We start from the raw sequence: 19,605 nt of genomic DNA on the forward strand, positions 1-19,605 counted from the left end.
TAGTTTGGCAGTTGTTCCACTTTACGACTCAATGTTCATAAATTGCTCATTTGTCTGGGCTTAAATTATATTCATTATTCACCAGTAAACCACAAAGATTGACACTCATTGAAATAAATACCCTGCAAACTTTTTCCAGCTGATGTTACAGTGATAATATTTTATGAAATATTTGGGCGGAACACTTGATTTCTAAATTTTTTGCATATCCTATCACATATCTTTTGTCACAGCTATGGAATTTTATACAGATAGTGCTGGTGCAGTGGCTTACCTGTACAAACACGAAGTTATGTGGAAACGTATCTTAAAGTCATCCCAAATATTTAGTTTGATCTGCTGCAATTTTTGTTGGACTTTTTTATGTATTTTATTTCCGGGACTTGAATTTTAAATAGGTTTGTCAATCTGTAGCCAAAAACAAAAACACTGCTTTAAATAGAAATAAAAATTAAATTCCATATTCACTTTGATTAAAATAATTGCTGGAGAGGTCATTGCTGGACAAGTCCGTTTGTAGTTTGATATTTTAAAAATATTTTTTCTATTTCTTTTTAGCCATCTGTGAATTTCTAATACTTGCATTGCCAGACTGCTCTGATGTCACTTGTATACTTTGATAACCCCAAATGTTTCAGGGGCTGCAGATTGGACAATCACATTTTACCATAAGGCTTGAGACCCATTAGCAGTGCTTTTCTGAGCTCTTGTGATTTGAAACGCTCTTGCTAATGTAATGTTATGTGGATGATCCCACTTGAGGGATAAAAGGAAGAAGTTTTGAGCAGGATAATACCATTTCTTTGCTAACTTACAAAAAAAGAGTAAGCTTTTGGCTATTGTGCCTTTATCAGACTTAAATCCTGTATGCTAACAAGTTGTTAAAGCACACAGCCATATACACGCAACATCAAAAGGGGATGCATGGATTTTTTTGGGAAACATAAATACATGTCATGACAAAGCCTTAAAGGTCAACCGAGGTGACATGTGACATAGACATGAGTATTGTACAGTGCCAAGCACACAAATAACTAGGCTGTGTTGCTTTTTTTCTTTCTCTGCCTGAAAGAGTAAAACATCAGGTACGCAAGTGACTGTTTCTAATCCGGGTCAGACTGGGTCAAACTATTGTATAACCGTCACTGACAAAAGTAATTACAGCCATAAAATACTTTCCTGTCAGTAAATGGCTTCCTGGAGCAGGAAGAGAGATAAAAAGGGTTAATAATTTATAGATTTGAGCTCTAGCATACTTCAATGAAGGTGTCATTGAGCAGAGACAATGAATCAGTAAAAAAATAGATTTAAATATAAAACTGTGAGATAACTTAGTCATTTTTAGGAGAATGAGGATAGATACAATTAATTTTTCTCATCAGTTTATTTTCACCTCGGATGTCCTTTAATTGAAGCAAAACATCCAAATAGGGTCTTAAGAGGCTGTTGGCTGATATATGACAAATACATAAGACCCTTTGCTTACTCAAGCCTCACATAACAGACTCTGCCTGGCACAGAGGCATCGTAAATTCTGAGTTCAAGAGTTAGCTCCAAGTAGAATGAATGCAGTTAGTCTGGGCTGAAAAATAATTAAGCATTAAATATCAATTTCCTACCAATTTAAGTAATTGGTATCCTTGTTGAATATTTTATCTACAGATACACTTGAGGGATGTAATTGATAAAGGAAAAAACAGGACAACGCGTTTCACACGTATTCCACCCACCTGCTCGGGCTATAAATGGGAGTAATTTATGCAAGCTTTCAGCAGACAAGATGCCTCCGTCCTTCTGCGAGCTCTCAGCAGACAATATGCCTCCAGACAGAGGAGTCTTGTCTGCTGAGAGCTCGCATAAGTTACTCCCATTTATAGCCTGAAGAAGCCAGTGAAATACCTGCGAAACGTGTTGCTCTGTTTTTGGAGCATTCAATAAAGTTATTGCCTGATACAAGACATTTGAATCTTCAATGGAGAGGTAAGTCCACCACTATCTCCCATTTTTAAACTGATTTTAGTACATTTTAATATTCCTCTTGCCTCTGTTTTTCCCTTAATCAATTGCAATTGGTCCATCCCTGGTGGAGGGGTGTTACCCCCCACATTCTGACCAATAGAGAACGATTTCTTAACCCAAAAGGGGTTAGTTCTAATCTTTCCATTTCCCAACACCATAGTTGCCTCTGATGTAACCAGTCTTTGTGAGTATAAGTTCATGTTGAATTTGTTCCATCCATTTGGAATTTGTTCCATCCAAACTTGTACTCAGACAACAAACTTGTACTAAACACAGCAAAAACGGTGGAACTGATAGTGGACTTCAGAAGGAACGCCCCTCCACCCAGCCCGGTCATCATTGATGGTACCAAAGTCACCAGGGTACATAGCGCGCGGTTCCTAGGCACCACCATCATGGAGAACTTGAGATGGGACGAAAATACCTCTACAACCCAAAAGATGGCCCAGCAGAGACTGTTCTTCCTGAGGCAACTGAGGAAGTTTGGAATGCCCAGGGAGCTACTGACCAGTTTTTATACGGCGACCATTGAATCTGTCCTTTGCTCCTCCATCATTGTCTGGTACTCGGGGGCAAATGCAAAGGATAGGCTCAAACTCCAGAGAGTCATCAATGTGGCTGAGAAGATCATTGGGTTGCCCCTGCCACCCTTGGACCTTCTCCACACATCCAGAATGAGGTCCAGGGCAAATAGAATCACACTCGACCCCTCCCACCCTGGCAATCACTTCTTCAGTCCCCTCCGCTCGGGACGCCGCTATAGGTCCATCTACACCAAAACCACCAGGCGTAGGAACACATTCTTCCCTCAAGCGGTCACTCTCCTTAACTCAGACCCTCTCCCCAATGTCATCTCCTAAGCCCCTCCAGCACCTCGGGGCACTAGAGTATGAACGCGCGCCCATAGGCTGACATGTTCATCTTTTGCATAATATGGCAACAACCGCTCTATGTGTCATTTGCTCTGTTGCAATGTTTCTTTATAAATTATACTGTGTGTATTGTTACATGCACTGTTTGTCACTTGCCAATATGCCTTGTGTCCACAAATAATTCCGGGTGCGGCACCTGTCGCACTTGGCGAATAAAGTCATTCTGATTCTGATTTAACATACTACACTAGGCTCTCGATTTTTCGTTTGTTTCTACAAGCACTCAAGGGATGTGATTTTCTAAAAATCACCCACAGCATTACATTAGCAAGAAAAGTGGTGCTAGTGGGCCAAGGCCTGAGGGTGCATTAACACTACCGGTACATCTGTTGCCGTGTAGCATGCTGAGAGTTACCGGACAACACACTCGCTATCAGTTAAGGTTTAAAGTGTAACCAAATTAAAAATACAAGATTTCAGAAATAAAATCTATTTTCTAACTTATAATAAATAGCAGCCTTTTTTTCAGCTGCATGATGACAAATATAAAATATTTTATATTTATTGGAGGAGCCCCTCCCTTCCTTTCATATTGCCGGGACAGAATCCGGGAGACTGGTGGAGGAGATAAAAAACAAAAAACATAGGCTGCTACTGATGATGTCACAGGAGAGGTGATCTCAGCTTGCGTGAGATTTCACAGACGACGCCCCTGTGAGGGAGGGCAGCTGATGACAAACACACCCATGATCTAATACCTCCTATTAAGCTCAGAAGTAATGGCTGCCACCTGTATAACCCTAGTTATGAAAAGAGAAGGGTGAAAGCATGCACTGAAATGCTCATAGGCTTGAAGGAGTGTTTATCTTTGTATGCGTCAGAGTGGTGCAACTACAGATTTAGAATTTAAAAAAAATATCTGGTTTGGGTCCGCTTTAAGCATAGGCCTATGGGCTGTATGCTCCACTGTGTATGTTGCAATGCACTGGTAATGAGCGAATCAACTTTTCAACACCGTTGCATTGTGAGCCCGTTTTTCAGGATGCGCAATGCAAAGTGTATAGCATGAATGCACCTTAACCCAGAATTCATCAAGCCAGCAATCTGAAAATACAATGGTATGCAAAGGTTTGGACAACCTTGTCAATCATCATGATTTTCCTGTATAAATAGTTGGTTGTTACAATAAAAAATGTCAGTTAAATATATCATATAGGAGACACACACAGTGATATTTGAGAAGTGAAATGAAGTTTATTGGATTTACATAAAGTGTGCAATAATTATTTAAATAAAATTAGGCAGGTGCATACATTTGGGCACTGTTGTCATTTTATTGCTTCCAAAACCTATAGAACTGATTATATGAACTCAAATTGGTTTGGTAAGCTCAGTGACCCCTGACCTATATACACAGGTGAATCCAATTATGAGAAAGACTATTTAAGGGGGTCAATTTTAAGTTTCCCTCCTCTTTAAATATTCTCTGAAGAGTAGCAACATGGGGGTCTCAAAACATCTCTCAAACGACCTGAAGACAAAGATAGTTCACCAGCATTTAGGGGAAGGATACAGAAAACTGTCTCAGAGATTTCAGCTGTTTGTCTCCAATTAGGGACATATTGAGGAAATGGAAGACCACAGGCTCAGTTCAAGATAAGGCTCGAAGTGGCAGACCAAGAAAAATCTTGGATAAACAGAAGCGACAAATGGTGAGAACAGTCAGAGTCAACCCACAGACCAGCACCAAAGACCTACATCATCATCTTGCTGCAGATGGAGTCACTGTGCATCGTTCAACCATTGGCGCACATTACACAAGCAGATGCTGTATGCGAGAGTGATGCAGAGGAAGCCTTTTCTCCACCCACAGCACAAACAGAGCCGCTTGAGGTATGCTAAAGCACATTTGGACATGCCAGCTTCATTTTGGAATAAGGTGCTATGGACTGATGAAACTAAAATTGAGTTATTGGGGCTTTATGCATGGAGGAAAAAGAACACAGCATGCTAAGAAAAACACCTGCTACCTACAGTAAAATATGGTGGTGCTCCTGCTCTCCATGATTATTTAGGGTCTCACAGGCAAGGCCCTTGAATGGTGTACCTATAATTGGGTGCAGGGTAAAGCCAAATAATGGCTCACCCTGCTTCTGCAACAGTCCCAGTGCTGTTAATTACTACTCCCACTCCAGATAGCCGTGGACAGTCGTTAATTACACTGCTTTTATAGCAATTTGTGCTCAGTCTTCACAGCTCCCAAATTACTGTCCAAGCGCCGCTTTAGCTGTAATTCCCATTAATTCCCCGAAATCTCTGACACTGTTTTTACATGATTTGCCTTAAGTGCCTAGCCAGTCTTCAGACCTTAACCACTTCACCCCAAGGCGGTTTTTACCCTAATGGACAAGAGCGATTTTCACCTTTCAGTGCTCATCCCTTTCATTTGCCAATAGCTTAATCACTACTAATCACACTGAAATGATCTATATCTTATTCTTTTCACCACCAATTAGGCTTTTTGGGGTTGATATTTGTTTTCAGTAATTACTTTATTTTCTATGCATTTTAAAGGAAAATACGAGGAAAAAATACACTTTCTCCAATTTCATCCCCTATGGTTTTAATATAAACACAGCGACCGTACATAAAACCCACACATTTTATCTGCCCATTTGTCCTGGTTATCACAAGATTTTAATTATGTCTCTAGTACAAAGTATGGTGACAATATATTGTTTGGAAGCAAAGGTGTGGTTTTTGGGGTTTTTTTTTCTTTTCTTCACAATTTGCGGCAGCAGTACTGTCTGACTTATAAAAACGTCCTGGAGCCATTAAGAGGCTCTAGCAGGACGTTTTTATAAGTCAGCATGTCATTAAGTGGTTAATCTAATAAATAAATAATAATAAAAAAAAAACATCAGTGGAGAGCTAAAGGTTTGAGTTGCCAAACACTAGCCTCAAAACCTTACAGACTTGGAAGGGATGTGCGAAAAGGAGTGGGCCAAAATCCCTTCCGAGATATGTGCACACCTGACGGCCAACATCAAGCAATGTCTGAGCTCTGCGATTGACAGCACGTGCTTTGCCACCAAGTGCTGAGACACACTGCAGATCGCTTTTTGACCGTCAGTGCTGCGTTTTTTTAAAAACACCAACGCATGGCTGACAGAAAGCATTCTGCAGTGTGGCACAGCAAAGTAATCTTTTGATAGAGGATTGAATACTAAGTTCACTCATTACATTGCACAATAAGCTCTGACTTTTGGGGCACTGGGCTTTTGAGGGATCTTTTGTTATTCTCTCTCTCACAGCTGCAATAAACCCTTACAATTATACACTGATCATTTCTTGGTCAGAGGGCAAACAAGCAAAATCGGCTGGGGATCAAATATGCCGTTTATTGTACAAACTCTGTGCAGATTGTGCCCTAGCTGGGATTCAAAATAGAGACTCAGCGCTGCAAGGCAAGTGTTATCTCTTTGCTTCCCATAAAAAGTTATTTCGAGAATAAACTCACATTGCGATAACCAATACCCCTGAGAACACTTTGAAGGTGAAACCGGTAGGGTGGAACACGGGCAGCAAAAGTATAATGTTAAAGCATGGGTTATTCATCGGGTTCCTGTCATTAGGGCATGCAATGTAAATTTACCATTCCACTTATTCCCCAATTGACCTACACCATTCCTCTAGTTAATTTTTTTCCATTCAAATAATGCATATTATAACGTCATGTCCTTATTTCTGGTCTCAAATGATTTGATTAGACATTAACTGATGCAATCAAAATCCACATATCTTTCTCATTGTGTACTGCCTGCTCTTTACCACTGGATGATTTTTTTTTTTTTTTTGCCGTGACCTTTTCCCGCTTCTACAATTTTTACCCACAGGGCAAAGCAGCGCGTTGCATTTTTCCTGCGTTGGCGTTTAGGTCAAGTCAACAGACGCAAAAGAAAGTTATATAGCAAACACAGTGCTGTGCGATTTTCTTCTCATCCTACAATTTAAAATTACAGTGCTCCCCCTCCCCTCTACTGGAAATCCCGAATGCAACATGCAGTAAAACCTGTCTGAATGCACAATAGTCATGTCGCAAATCATGAGTGTTTTGCAGGATGCTTATGATTGCAGTTTTAAATAGAAAATAATTCTTACTATTCAATCTATTGTAATGTGTTTATAATTGTATGTATATAATTTACAGCGCTACAATTTTGCCCCACAGGTATACAGGTTCAGATAGAAAGTTTAGTCCTTTCTTCACTTATAGCCTAACTCCTCCCGTGTGTATGTGCTCTACTGAGGTTCAGCAAGTGCCCCCTATACAGTCTTTAGTTTATAGGTGGATAGCGCTCCACTCTGCTTGTGTTTCATCAAAGGTTCATCAGCATTCATCAGAAGAGGAAACCAAGAAGAGTCCCCCTTAGGGGCTGCACTCACCCAAGACGTGTGACCACTGTGAGACTGGTCAATAAACGCCCCTGTCTCCTCCTATGGCCGACTGCCCGATCTCAGCTTCTGGCGGCGCTCCTTAGTGTAGGCTCCAGACGATACTCCATAGTGTAGGCTCCCAGCTGGTTCCTCCTTAAAGTTTGTTCCTGATGTAAGGCCCACCTCAAACAGAATGAGCCTCATATAGCGTAATTCCGTTATATAAAAAGATGCTTTATTCCATAAAATATATACTCACAAACATGAGATATACACAGCGCGTAGAGTGTTTATACGGGCTCTCCCCCGTGCCTCTCCGGATAGGCTCACTGGGTTTCCTCCGCAAAACGCCGCTGTGATACAACCAGATCGTCCTGCGGGCGCTAGCTCTTCCCTACACTAAGGAGCGCCGCCAGAAGCTGAGATCGGGCAGTCGGCCATAGGAGGAGACAGGGGCGTTTATTGACCAGTCTCACAGTGGTCACACGTCTTGGGTGTTTATAATTGTGCACTCTCCTTTGTAAAAACCCTAAAAGGCTAAAATTAGGAAAGTGCGAACAGGACTAAAATTTAAACTGCTGCGTGGCAGATTAATTCATCCTTGTCGCTGCCTCTCTGCATTGCCTTCCAAGCTCTTCAGCTACAATACGGAAGCAGTAAAAAAGGGCGCATATAGCTAATGGACAAAAAGGGCGCCGCCATAGACTGCAATGCAAAATATCAGCTATTGGGCGCCCGACAGGAAATTTGTGCGCCCGAGAAATAGCGGTTGCAGGTATCGTGTTAACAAAAGCTTTCATTTACAGAATAAGGTTTATTACAAATATAGTTTACAAATTCGTTTTGTCTTTGTGTTTCACTTATTTTTTTTAGTTTTTAAATTTTGCTTATAGGAGATTTTACTTATTTTTTCATTTTTTACTTTCGCTTTCCAGACTGTAACAAGCAAATTTTCATTTACACTTATTTTATCATTTTAAAATTCGTTTTTATACATATAATGCTTAAATGTCGTTTTCAACGATACACATATACACACACCTTTTTCTATTTATAATATTATTAATGTGTAGGTGATTTTAAGGCTATTTATTCTATTAGTACATAGCAAGGAAATGAGCAGCGCTACTTAAAAACAGACTAGTGCCTACCTGCAAAAGAGTGCAAGCCCCACTTGTGGGGTCGAATACACACCGAGCATACACATGACCTGTCTACCACTAGAGGAGGATGTTGGTTTCCATTAACAGCTTGCATGCAACCTATTAAGTACTCGTCCCTCCCACTGCGAAGAAGTCAATCCTCCATGGGAGGGGCCTAACACTAACTAAACCCTAACCTATGTATATGCATAGCCTGGGTGCGGCTAATCAAATAAAATCGAAAATTGAAAACTGCGCAAAAGGTGGATCAGCGCAACACCAAAAGCATGGCTGTTAAGTGGGAGCAGCTGACCAAAAATGAATTACATTAGTACATAGCAAGTAAATGAGCAGCACTCTTTTGCAGGTAGGCACTAGTCTGTTTTTAAGTAGCGCTGCTCATTTCCTTGCTATGTAAATGCTTTTGGTGTATATGCAGAGCTTCTGTTTGGGCTCAAGGTGCGTTTGTAGTTCCTGGGGGGGGCTCAGCGCATCTCTGATGGAGGCCATTCGGAGGCGGCCTGGTGTTGCGCTGATCCACCTTTTGCGCAGTTTTTAATTTTCGATTTTGATTAGCCGCACCCAGGCTATGCATATACATAGGTTAGGGTTTAGTTAGTGTTAGGCCCCTCCCATGGAGGATTGACTTCTTCGCAGTGGGAGGGACGAGTACTTAATAGGTTGCATGCAAGCTGTTAATGGAAACCAACATCCTCCTCTAGTGGTAGACAGGTCATGTGTATGCTCGGTGTGTATTCGACCCCACAAGTGGGGCTTGCACTCTTTTGCAGGTAGGCACTAGTCTGTTTTTAAGTAGCGCTGCTCATTTCCTTGCTATGTACTAATGTAATTAGTTTTTGGTCAGCTGCTCCCACTTAACAGCCATGCTTTTGGTGTATATGCAGAGCTTCTGTTTGGGTTCAAGGTGCGTTTGTAGTTCCTAAGGGGGCTCAGCGCATCTCTGATGGAGGCCATTCGGAGGCGGCCTGGTGTTGCGCTGATCCACCTTTTGCGCAGTTTTCAATTTTCGATTTTATTTGATTAGCCGCACCCAGGCTATGCATATACATAGGTTAGGGTTTAGTTAGTGTTAGGCCCCTCCCATGGAGGATTGACTTCTTCGCAGTGGGAGGGACGAGTACTTAATAGGTTGCATGCAAGCTGTTAATGGAAACCAACATCCTCCTCTAGTGGTAGACAGGTCATGTGTATGCTCGGTGTGTATTCGACCCCACAAGTGGGGCTTGTACTCTTTTGCAGGTAGGCACTAGTCTGTTTTTAAGTAGCGCTGCTCATTTCCTTGCTATGTACTAATGTAATATGCGTAATATGTCAGCGCTGCGTAATATGTTGGCGCTTTATAAATACAACAAATAAATAAATAAATGTAATTAGTTTTTGGTCAGCTGCTCCCACTTAACAGCCATGCTTTTGGTGTATATGCAGAGCTTCTGTTTGGGTTCAAGGTGCGTTTGTAGTTCCTGGGGGGGCTCAGCGCATCTCTGATGGAGGCCATTCGGAGGCGGCCTGGTGTTGCGCTGATCCACCTTTTGCGCAGTATTTATTCTATTACAAATACATAAATTATTCTACTCATGTTATTTATAGTGACGTATTTTAAGGATTAAATATATTGTTTATATGTGTGTAAGGGTGTTTGTGCAGGTTTTTTTTGGGTTGGCACCACCAGGGGGGTCTAGGGGTTAGGGATAGGTACAGGGAGGGTTCTAGAGTAGGGATAGGTATAGTTACAGTACAATATTTGTAATATTAAATTTGTATATTTACACAAGAGGGGGGGGGGGGGGGTCTAGGGGTTAGGGAGAGATCTGTGTGAGCCTACAGTTAGGTATAATTGCAGTAAAATACCTGTAAAATGTACCACTGTATTACTATGCTTAATACAAGTGTAAATATCGTTTTTGTTATAGACGCTATTTGACATTTTATTTCCGAATTCGTTTTTGTTAGACGGAATTTTGCGGTTTCATTTTTTCAACCTATTTAGCACTAGATTTTCGTTTATAAGCTATAAACGAAAGATATTGTTTTACATTACAACTTATAATTTTGGCTATATCCCGCGCCCTTTTTTATGCACGTCTACAATACTTCCTCCTCAGCCAGGAGGTAGTAGCTGGAAAGCAACATGGAGCGCAGCGAACTGAAGCAGCAACAAGGGCAAGTCAACCCCTCCCCTGCCATGGTCTGCACTAGATTCTAGTTCTGTTACACATCATTCAGAAAAACGTTCCTAATCAGAATGCTCATCCATAGGTAAAATGCATACTTGCTCTGTATGGTGTTTACTGGTCACTTTGCAGCTTGTGAATGGATTTGTTCCTTAGGGCCCTTTTCCACTGGCCACAATCACGTTTGGATGTTTGTGATTTGCAAGGACACTGATTAGCTTGGTAATCCACGGTCTCCTTTTCCACCGCTGTGCTACGTTTTTTGTAGTGTATCACTTTTTTTATTTCAATACCCGCAGCAAACTGCTGCTTAACGCATTTGGTTTTATCATGAAAATTGCTATCGGCATAGCAACGCATTTGCAATGCTGATTGCTGTTTTCGGTGGTAAAGGGTCCTATATGCATGTAGCACAGAGGCTCCCTCTGGTGGCCAACTGAGTTAGTGCTTTAGTTGAGTTACATTACCTCTGGCCTACACTAGCCTATTGCTATCAATGGTGAAGCAAGCATAATTATGTGCCCCCTGCTACACAGTGCAAATGCATTGAAATACATTTATAAACATGAATTGTGCACACAGAAGTGAATTACTTTTAGGTATCCATTTTGATGGTTATTAACAAGTCCCTAGGTCAACAAGTGAAGTGACAGTGCTTTGTCTACACTTGCCAGGAGCTCCCCTTTTTGGTTAAAGGACCACTATCACGAAAAATTATAATATTTAAAATACATGTAAACACCTACACATAAGTAGTAGGTTTTTTTTCCAGAGTAAAACGAGCCATAAATTACTTTTCTCCTACGCTGCCGTCACTTACATTGCTTAGTAGAAATCTGATGGAACCGCAGGTTTTTGACTAGTCCATCTCCATGAGGGATTCTTGGAATCTCTGGAAAGGATCTGTACAAATATGCTGGCCAGTCTCCCTACTTGTTTCCACACCAATTTGGTAGCTGAACTGAGCAACTGCCCTTCACTAAGTGCTTTTGACAATAAAGAAAACCCTGCGAATCCTCCTTTTGGGAGATGGGCTAGTCCCAAACCTCTCAGTTCTCTGAGATTTCTTCCTCCTACTATAAGTGACAGCAACATAAGAGAAAATTCATTTAGAATATTAATCCGAACATTTCTATAGCGCTTTTCTCCTGTCGGACTCCGAGCACTCAAGAGCTGCAGCCACTGCTCAAGAGGCCACCCTGGAGTGTTAGGGAGTCTTGCCTTGAACTCCTTACTGAATAGGTATTGACCCTAACCAGGAATCGAACCTCAGGCGGTGCCCTTAACCAGTACACTATCCAGCGCAATATCACATTTTACTGTGGGAGGAATGGACTTTTTATTTATGTTTTAATGTATTTTAAATTTTACAATATTCGAAGTTAGTGGTCCTTTAAAATGTTACTTTTTGTCAGCACTAAATACATTGTATTCTTTCTTATTGATAAATTCCAGGTTTATTTACAAGGCAGAACCCGTTTAAAGTGACCCTGTTGAAGTGGGTCACAACCTCCCCATTCGGTAGTTGGGTTTTATACTCTATACCAGGGGTCTCAAACTCAATTTACCCGGGGGCCGCAGGAGGCAAAGTCAGGATGAGGCTGGGCCGCATAAGGGAGTTCACGTGTCCCCGCCGCAAAACGAGGGCTGCAGAGCCCCCAAATTGCCCCGGGGGCAATCCGCCGGCATTTCCTGGAAGGGGCAGAGCTTTCAGCTTCAGCTCTGCCCCTCCTGACGTCAATCGCGGCGGATCGCCGCCTCTGCCCGCCCACTCTAAACATAAAAAAAAAAATTGGGAAAATAGGAAAAAATGCCAGGAATCTTCATACAGCCATATTACGGCTGTATAGCGATACCTGGCCAAAGCGCTGCGGCTGCGTATGGACCCCCTGGAAACTCTGTCAGGAAATGTATTGCTCTTTCTTTTGATACATGTAAAATTACACTACCGTTAGGCTTGCTACTAAAAGTGACATTTACCGCATTTAAAAGTATACTATTTTCCTTCGAAACTTTAAAATCGATTTTCTCAAAAACTATAAGGTCTTTTTGAAAAATTGTTTTTTCCTCTTATTCCTAATGATCTCCTTAACATATCCTGCAAATTTAGGGTTTCTAGCATTTAAGGTGGATTTGCTATTAACCATTAAAGTCGGCGGGTTTTTAAATGTGTATTTTTTTCCTTTGCAACTTTAAAATCGATTTTCTCAAAAACTATAAGGCCGATTTGAAAAATTTTTTTTTCCTCTTGTAGCCACTGGGGGCCCCTACAAGCTCTGGGGCCTTGGGGCCACAAAATATTGTATCGCGGGCCGCAAATGGCCCGCGGGCCGCGAGTTTGAGACCCCTGCTCTATACTAACTGAAGGCTGTAAGTATGCATGCGACCTGTAGGTGGCAGATTAGTTGGACAGTATAATAGTGTGGCAGCAACTTAGTGCAGCGGTTGTGCTCAGCTGTGTCCATGCATATATAGGGACGCACATGCGGGTGGTGGGACGCTGTTTGCATCGTGCAATTTTTTTGAGAATCGGGGGTTTCCTGGCACAGTAGTATATAACCTTCCTAATTTTATCAGCAGTGATTGTTCTCAACATCAAGGCTCTATTGAGCCTCAAGTGTCAGTGTTAAGTGGGATTTCCTGGTTCACAAATGCCTAACTGCCCACTTGCACGCCCTTGCCCTTGTTATACCCTCTTCTCCTGCCTCAGCCACATACTGTCATCCACACCCTGATCACTGCACTAGGAGTAGAGATGGTCAATCAGCTGCTAATGATCCGGGTTTCCATGCAAATTTAATGCACGTTGTAAGCAGGTTGGAACTGGGTGAAATTGAGTAAACTCAGAGAGGGAAGACAAAAAAGGGAAGAAGAAGCCATCTAAGTGTAGTATTTTCATAATTCAGTGAGTAGAAAGAAATTAGGGTCCTACTTACATTGGGTAGTTACCCAATTCTAACTTGGATGGTTGCTTATGGGGAAAGTTCCATCACCTGTTCGGGTCTCTGTATCTTTGGGGGTCCAAGGTGCAAGTTGTAGTGGTGGAAGAAGGAAGGGGACGGGGTGGGGGAAAGACAACTGCAAGAAGAACTTATATAAAGATTAGCCATTTGGGATTCACACAGGTGAAGCAAATCAGATTGAAGGTTAGTGTTCTCCCAAGAGAAGGGAGTCCAGGAATATGTTTAAGGGTATTTATTGGCACTTGAAAGAGTGCGTTTTGTGGATCAAGGTCCACTTCCTCAGGGTATTTGCCAAACTAGCTAAAACTGCTTGCAATATAAGCACCTCTTGAAAACGTGAATGGTTTGGCGCCTTTGATATACTAAATCTACCTGCTGATTTTGATTGGTCCAATGCCCCAATAATTTGCATTTCATTGACCACGTCTCTAGGATATGTACTGTAGATGTCAAATATGGACAGGGATAGAGATAAAGGTGAAGTCCTTAGTCAAATTCATACTTGTTTTCAATCATTTCAGCTGACAACTTAGTTTCTATTCCTTGAAACCTTTAGTGTGCATGACGTTTTGAAGTATACCTAATTTGAGGCAAAGCTACCTAAGGTAAAGGTAAGCATAGAGGTAAGTTCATGCTGGATCCACATATCTTTTTGCTTTGTCCATTTCATCATTCACCCCAGCCCTTGTAATCACTCTTAAAAAAAATGTGACTATCGGCTAAAGAGGAGGGAATGGGAGGGTGATAGGGGTGAAAATCGAGAGAGGTTGCCTATTCCTTTCTGAAAACTTGACTTTAGCACAAAAACTACATTTTCAAGGTGTGACTATGGCAACTAGAGGAACGAGGAGAGGAATGGAAAATGCAAAGAGGTGTGGATCCGGCATGAACATACTTCTGTGGTAACCTTGGGTAGCTTTGCCTAGCAGTTATCCTCTAACATCTGTACAACCTTCAAAGTCCAGATGGGAGTTTCCACAGTAGGTTGGGGAAAATAACAGGGTTAAAGATTCTGTGTGACTTTCAGATCCAGACAGGTACTGGCCAATCAGGCACTGTGGTAGAAGACAAGGACCAGAAAGAGAGCACTGGTGATAGATGTAGCTGTAACAAGTTATAGCAACATACGGAAGAGAAGCTGAAGAAGTACATGGACCTAAGAGAGAAACTGGAAAAGTACATGGGCCTAAGAGAGAAACTGGAAAAGTACATGGGCCTAAGAGAGAAAATGGAAAAGTACATGGGCCTAAGAGAGAAGCTGGAAAAGTACGTGGGCCTAAGAGAGAAGCTGGAAAAGTACATGGGCCATGGGCCTAAAAGTGAAGCTAGAGACGTACATGGGCCTAAGAGAGAAGATCAAGAAGTACATGGGCCTAAAAGAGAATTTGGAGAAATACATGGGCGTAAGAGGGGGTGGAGAAGTACACGGGTCTAAGAGAGAAGCTGGAGAAGTACATGGGCTTAAGAGAGAAGCTGGAGAAGTACATGGGCCTAAGAAAGAAGCTGGGAAGTACATGGGCCTAACAGAAGATGGAGAAGTAAATAGGCCTATAAGTGAAGCTAGAGAAGTACGTGGGCATACAAGAGGAACTTGAGAAAGTGTGGAGAGTGAAATGCAAAGTGGCTCCAGAAGTAGTAGTATTCGGGGCAGTGACTGCTAAGCTAGATAAGAGGCTCCAACAGATCCCTGGAAAGACATCAGAAATGTAGCTCTAACAAGAGAAGCTGAAGAAGTATATGGACCTAAGAGAGAAGATAAAAAAGTACATGGGCCTAAGAGAGAAGCTGGAAAAGTACATGGGCCTAAAAGTGAAGCTAGAGACGTACATGGGCCTAAGAGAGAAGATCAAGAAGTACATGGGCCTAAAAGAGAATTTGGAGAAATACATGGGCGTAAGAGGGGCTGGAGAAGTACACGGGTCTAAGAGAGAAGCTGGAGAAGTACATGGGCTTAAGAAAGAAGCTGGAGAAGTACATGGGCCTATAAGTGAAGCTAGAGAAGTACATGGGCCTATAAGTGAAGCTAGAGAAGTACGTGGGCTTACAAGAGGAACTTGAGAAAGTGTGGAGAGTGAAATGCAAAGTGGCTCCAGAAGTAGTAGTACTCGGGGCAGTGACTGCTAAGCTAGATAAGAGGCTCCAACAGATCCCTGGAAAAACATCAGAAATCTTTATCCAGAAGAGGGCAGTGCTGGGAAAAGTGAAGATCCAGCACAGAACCCTCAGGCTCCCAGGCCTCTGATAGAGGAGCTGAGCTCTAGGTAAAACCCCCTGATGGTTTACATCCCCTCATGCATAGAGGAAGGATGATGGTTTGTCTACTTCGAAGTTGTAGATCACCTAAGATATACTGTTAGAAAGTCGAGGAACGTCATCAGCAAAAAAGATATGAACAAACCGGCACTTTAAAAGTCATACTTTTCTTTATTTGAAAACAATCTGTTGCATTTGCAGCTGCAAAAACAAGTCAAACAAAAAATACAAAGCACTTACAGTGTCAAGGCTTAAAAGACTTAAAGTGTACGCTTAACCCCCTGCTTGCTGCATTAAATTTAAAAAGAAAAAAAAAATGCTGCTAGAGCGCATTTGCAATGTGGTACACAGCGCCATACACAGAGTGTGATATGCCGGAACATCAGCCAAGGCGCAGACAGCAGTGTATGACACTCCCTCACGTCTGGTACTGTGTGATCATGTGAGATTACATACAATTCAGTGCTCTGCCCAATGGGATCTCAGCCTGACACAGAACTGCATTGGACCAATATGATTGAACAAATGATCGCTTATCTGCTTCCCATAGTATGAACAAACCCTACGGAAATATGTGCTTGCCAGCCAGATAAAGAAACCAAACTGCGGCCTCATCTTCCCAGAAGAGGTAGATCTTTCATCCACAGCATAAACGTGATAACAATACTGGCTTTTATCAACACGCCACTTCTTATCTCAGGTTCTGCCATTTTTTTTTTCCCAATAAAAAAAAAAATTTGAGGGGCGGCATTTACCTTTAAAAAGAATAATATAAAAAAAAAAAATCAGTGTGCAGCTTTAAACAGGAGATTAAAAGTGCACTACAGTCCCGCTTTATGAAGTCCCACTTCTACAAAAGTCGGGAGGGACAAAGCGCTAAACACAATAATGCCACAAGTCTCGTAGAGGATAAAAAAAGGACCTTTTAATAATTACACCAGAATAAGGACTCAGGATGAAGTCATGATTCTTTCGATTTGCCATCAGCAGTTATCCAGCCAAGTCCATGTACGATCCCAGGAGGATAGAAACTGAAATGTCATCATAACTTCAATTAAAAAAAAAAAAAAATCTCCCATCCTTCTAATGAGTGCCGAGGAGCTAATGAAAGACAAACGAGGAGGCTGGAGTCCACAAAAACAGAGTCATGTAAATATACATATAAAAACAATCTCTCCCAGTGTGAAGTCTGATACTAATCATTCGGGTTCGGGTTGGCGTCTGGGTACTTGGTAAGGTCAAAGGTCAGTACTTTGCTGATCACGCAATCCCCTTGCTGGAAGAGAAGGAAAGAATATGTTGACGTTATTATAGACTATGGATTATGCATTATAGATGAATAAATGATACTGAAATGGAGACGGAGCATAAAAAAAACACAAAACATTACAATGACATGGCTTGAAGATGCTGCACAAATGGATAAGCAATTGCTTCTATCTGAAGGAATGTCCCATTGAAGTGGGTTCTGAATGAAACATTTGTAATCGACACCTTTTTTAAAAAAAACATATCCTCCAAAAGTTCTCTCTCGCCATCTAGCCAACACTTCTATTTGAATGAGTCAGAAAACAGACGAGTGACGAACACATCGAAACCCCCCCCCCCCCCCCCGCGTGCATGAATACTTTCCCTGAAGTCCACCGCTGGCTCTGTTCCCAAACTGAATTGAACAATTGAAAAGAAAAAAATGACTCCCAATATTGACTGAATTAATATACAGAACTACGGTATACTTCATGTGCTTACAGAGACTCTGGAGTCTCTTGTTACCTTATATGGTCATAAAATACTCTTCAGCATTAATTTCCAAGTGGAATCGCAGCATCCCTGCGGCAGATGAGTAATTTATTACTGAGAAATAGCCCTGCAAAGTTCCATGGCTCGCAGGGCTTTACTTCCTTGAAGAGGCAGAGCTTTGCACTGTAGCTCTGCCTCCCCCCAGTCAATCTCTGCTGATCACAGCCTCTCCCTGCCCCTCTCAGTCTTCTTTCACTGAGAGGGGTGGGGAGGAGGCGGAGATCCGCGGAGATTGATTGCAGAGGAGGCAGAGCTACAGCGCAAAGCTCTATAATCTGCGACCTGCAAAGTCCTGGAACTGCCGCGGGGATGCTGCGATTCCACTTGGAAATTAACACGGAAGAAGATTTTATGACAATATAAAGTTAAAAAAAAAAAAAAAGAGAGACTTCAGAGTCTCTTTAAGTATGACAATTTCTGCTTTAGTAAACTTTTAGTAAACTTTTTACCGTTCCCTTGAAATTTACTATTAATGGATTCTATTATATTCCATCTTCCCCACCATCAAGTTCTTGGTCGTAGATATGGTTCAGCCATATTTCATTTGGGCGCAGGTAGACGGCGAAAGACGGCTCTCCCTGCGCTAAGTAATCTCAGGAAATATAATCTATTCCCCTACTGATTACCCAATTTGTCTCTTGTACACAGGGTCCGGCTATTGTCAGCACCTAAATCACATGATCAGCATTACAGTCAGGGGGGCGCCCAAATCTGGCGCAGCGTCAGAATAACCTGACTGCGTTCCCAGCCCCCCTCTACTGATCACACTAAAGTACAGTGTTCTCCCCAGAATTTTTTTCCAGCCGGGTGGCATGAAAAAGTAGCCAGGTGGGGCGCGATGAAAATGCAGGGCAACTGCTTACAGCATGTGAGGAGGTGAGCCGATGACAGCCGGGTGGTCACCAAATCTAGCCGGGTGGAGCACCCGGCTAAAAGAGCCTGGGGAGAACACTGAAGTACATGTACTGGGCAGCACATACTGCACCTCTATCAGGTGGCTGCAGAGGTCTCAGCACCTGACTACTCAAGTCACAAGAGCTCTGGAACAGTGCTTTCAGTCATGTGACTCACTGTCATGTGAAGTTTCAGCACCAGAGCTTCCACAACTAGTATGCAGATATGGGGAACTCACGCAGGAGATAAATATAAACACATTTCCTATGCAGGCTCTGCACAGAAGACTGTATGGGGTGCTGGAGTGCAGTTAGACCCAATTTGTGGATAAGTCAGCTCCTTTGTTTTAGTCTTTTTTCAGCCTTTGCAGAGTTATCTGCAAGTACCTAGCCAGGCCGAGTTTCAGCAACAATTTCCTGCTGGAGGGTTACACAGCTGCAGTGTTTCTCAGAGATCAGTCTGAGCTCTTCCCCTTCACAGCATTATATGGACACTCTGCTCACTAGGGTGTCAGATGATAGAAATCTACCCATACATCAGTGCCTGGTGATAATAGACTCCGATACATCTGAGGCAAAAGTATTGTTGAAGAACCATAATCCATTGATATGCATGTACCACTTACCTCTGGGTAAACCCCAACCAAGCTCTCTGCCTTGGTGTAGAACTCCTCTTTGAGGGAAATGACAATGGCCTGGAAACAGGTCATTGACTGCTCTTTAATATAGTTGGCTACCTGTAAGCAACACACAAAGCAAAGTTAAAGCATACCTGAACTTCCTCTCTGCTCTAAAAGATAAACAGTATAAAATCTTTAAGGAAATATTTCTGTTACAGCTGATACAAATCCTGCAACAAATATGCAGTGTGTCTACATCCTGCTTTCATGGAAGCAGACATATTGTGAACATCATGTGTTTACAGATTAGCTGCTCTGCCATGGCAGCCAGCTGACACAGCTGATAGATCAAATTACAGTTGTAATTATTCTCAGACGGGGGGAATCAGACAGGCTAAACTCTCAGTACATACA

The 19,605-nt window shown here is 42.1% G+C and overlaps 2 protein-coding genes across 3 annotated transcripts in view; both read right to left on the reverse strand.

Annotated features, from left to right (window-relative positions):
• LOC137527663 (protein Wnt-7b-like) overlaps window positions 1–10,780 on the reverse strand; it is a 128,686-nt gene extending 117,906 nt beyond the window's left edge. The window contains exon 1 of the mRNA XM_068248378.1: window positions 10,761–10,780. The gene's annotated coding sequence lies outside the window, so the exon portion shown is untranslated. The remainder of the gene's footprint in view (window positions 1–10,760) is intronic.
• Window positions 10,781–16,029: 5,249 nt separating this feature from the next.
• The window catches only part of SMC1A (structural maintenance of chromosomes 1A), a 57,962-nt gene continuing 54,386 nt past the window's right edge, over window positions 16,030–19,605 (reverse strand). For both annotated transcript variants that reach the window (XM_068248381.1, XM_068248379.1), the window contains exons 24-25: window positions 19,198–19,308; window positions 16,030–17,154 (exon numbers count right to left, since the gene is read on the reverse strand). In XM_068248381.1, coding sequence (XP_068104482.1) covers window positions 17,074–17,154; window positions 19,198–19,308 — 192 coding nt within the window. In that variant the 3' untranslated portion in view covers window positions 16,030–17,073. The remainder of the gene's footprint in view (window positions 17,155–19,197; window positions 19,309–19,605) is intronic.

This window comes from Hyperolius riggenbachi, chromosome 8, assembly GCF_040937935.1.
Source record: "Hyperolius riggenbachi isolate aHypRig1 chromosome 8, aHypRig1.pri, whole genome shotgun sequence".
Taxonomy (NCBI): Eukaryota; Metazoa; Chordata; class Amphibia; order Anura; family Hyperoliidae; genus Hyperolius; species Hyperolius riggenbachi.